Source organism: Brassica oleracea, chromosome C4 (assembly GCF_000695525.1).
Source record: "Brassica oleracea var. oleracea cultivar TO1000 chromosome C4, BOL, whole genome shotgun sequence".
NCBI lineage: Eukaryota > Viridiplantae > Streptophyta > Magnoliopsida > Brassicales > Brassicaceae > Brassica > Brassica oleracea.
This window is the reverse complement of record NC_027751.1, coordinates 46,341,443-46,343,924: the sequence shown is the minus strand read 5'-3', so window position 1 is coordinate 46,343,924 and position 2,482 is coordinate 46,341,443. Positions and strand designations below refer to the sequence as shown.

The following is a 2,482-nucleotide window of genomic DNA, read 5'->3' as shown; positions in this document are numbered from 1 at the left end:
TTTATAATTTTTTTTTTTAATTTTGGAAATATTCCGAGGAAGTTTATCCCTCGGAATATTCCGACGACATCTTCCTCGGAATATTCCGAGGAATTTCCGACGAACTTGTGGTCCTCAGAATTTCTTCGGAAATTCATTTCCTCGGAATTCCGTCGGAAATTTCCGAGGGATTTCCGAGGAAAGATGAATTTTCGAGGAGTTATTTCCGAGGATTTTTTTCGTCGGTATGTCGTCGGAATAGCGTTATTCCGACGACATACCGACGATTTTTTCCCTCAGTATGCCGCTGTTTTCTTGTAGTGTACCTACGGATGCAAATATTATGGAACATGTTGGAAGCTGTCGCAGAGCTTTGAGCCAACGGTAAACGATGTAAATTTTGAAAAGCAAATGGAGGAACTTACAGACGGTTGAGGATATATATTCAAGTGATGTGGCAACAACCGAAGAGATATCATACGCTTTGAAGGACCTTTCTTACGCTCTTAATTAAGGTATAGGAAATGTTTTGGAGGCAGAAGACTAGGGTTCTCAGGTTGCCGAAAAGAAACAAAAATTCTAAGTTTTTTACGTCTTAACAACGCAAATGAGAGCAAAAAATAGAATCAGAAGTCTGCTAGATTACTCCAAAAATTTAGTAGAGGGCGAGGAGGGACTGACCGGTAGCCGTTAGATACTGAGGTGAAACAACCATCCCTAATCTATAAGCCTTTCAACTCTTTTTCCCCTTTGATCCTTATGACTACCCTAGAGAGGGTTTTTTTGAGGTTATTGCAAAGATATATTCCTTTTTGTGTTGTGATATTCTTCTGCTATATTTGTTTGCAATGTTTACCTTTTCATGTACAATTCCTGGTGTGGTTTTTATTCACTCTCTAAATTCGATTACCAGAAACAGAATATAGAAAAAAAAAACTAAAAGAACACATAACCAAATGTTTTAACTTACTGGTTCCAAACAATCATAAGCTCGGTAACAGAAGACTAAACATCTTCACACCAAGATGAAAGTTGGTAACAATAAAAAGAAAGCACAAACGAAATACTGTTATAAAAAAAAAGAAAAAGAAAAAAAAAGACAAGTTTATATGAAGCAGAAGGATAGTTGTGGTATCATCAAACAACAACATCTAGAGATTCCTTCAATTGAAACCCAGTCACAAGACGACCGCACCACTCAACTTTACCCCAAATCTCCCCTCCTTGACGTCTCTCCAGCGAAATCTCTGCACACCAAATCTCCTCCCCTCTTCTTTCATCTCCTTTAGGAAAAAACAAAGCTAGTTTCCCACCGTAACTCCCAGTCTTTGACCACAGTGAACTTCTAGTCTCCGCCAACAATGCCTCCAAACCTTTCACCACTCGCCAACACCTCTCCTTTCTATCAAAGGCTCTCAACTCTTTCACACAATCTTCTTCACATTCGTAATAGTACAGTACATCATCAACAACGCACCCATACCTCCACTCCTTAGAGTTCATAACCTCGTCTGTTCCCCATTTCCTCCCCTCTGGCTCGTAAACATAGGAGCTATCAAAATCTTTAGTGTACATCTTACCAGCCATCACCACACTTCCATGATACATGTCACCTGCCTCTACATCAGACGTCGTCTTCTCAGGTTCCCACGTTTGCGTCTCTGTGTTGAACACCACCACCATCATCTTGTCCAAGTCCCTGTTATCACGTCCAATGGCGTAGATTCTCCCGTCGATGACGTCAGCGACTGTGTAAACCAAAGGCTCAGGCATGCTAGGGAGAGATCGCACGGTGTGAGACTCACAGTCGATGCTTAGCGCCGTACTGCCGTCGTTACCGTCACCAAACATGTATATCTTCGAGCCCGCCGCAGCGAAGCTTGAACGGTACGGTCCGCGGGGCAAAGCGGGAAGCGAAGGGACAAGGACCAAGCGGGGGTGACTGCCGTTCCGGAGGAGAATGTAGCAACGGTTCTCCTTGGTTCTTAGGTTGGAGAGGATGAGGTAGAGACAGTGCTCCGTGCATCCCAAGGAGGATCGTCTCGCGTATATCTCACGCGACCTAACGATCGATCGGAAGTACTTGGAGACGAGGGAGAGCTTTGGATAGTGGGATCTCGGAACATGGGCTAAGATGTTAACGACGATGTCATGGGGAAGTGACGTCGTCGTCAGAAACGGTGGTTCCGAGGGTGAAACCTCTTTTGGCGCCAGAGTCTTAGAAGACGTTTTAGATCTAAGCAGAAAACCTCTTCTTAACATTTTACCCCCCAAAAAAAAGAAAAGGAATGAAAGCAGAAAACCGTAATATAGGGGGAGAAGGCCTGAAGCCCTAGTTTGGGTAGCCGCGTTTTTATAGAACTGCCCTAATATCACGAGAAAAAGACAAAAATAGCACTAAATCAAGTTTATGTTCCCAAACTAGCACTCAAGGTCAAAAGTCACAAAAATAATACTTAATGTTTTATCAAAAGTCACAAACTTAGGGTTTAGAGTTAAAGGG

At 42.7% G+C, this 2,482-nt stretch overlaps 1 protein-coding gene across 1 annotated transcript; it reads right to left on the bottom strand.

Annotated features, from left to right (window-relative positions):
* Positions 1-1,051: 1,051 nt before the first annotated feature.
* LOC106340828 (F-box/kelch-repeat protein At4g38940-like) lies at positions 1,052-2,245 on the bottom strand. Its single transcript, XM_013779662.1, has one exon. The coding sequence runs from the start codon at positions 2,239-2,241 to the stop codon at positions 1,117-1,119; it is 1,125 nt and encodes a 374-aa protein (XP_013635116.1). The 5' UTR covers positions 2,242-2,245; the 3' UTR covers positions 1,052-1,116.
* Positions 2,246-2,482: the final 237 nt, after the last annotated feature.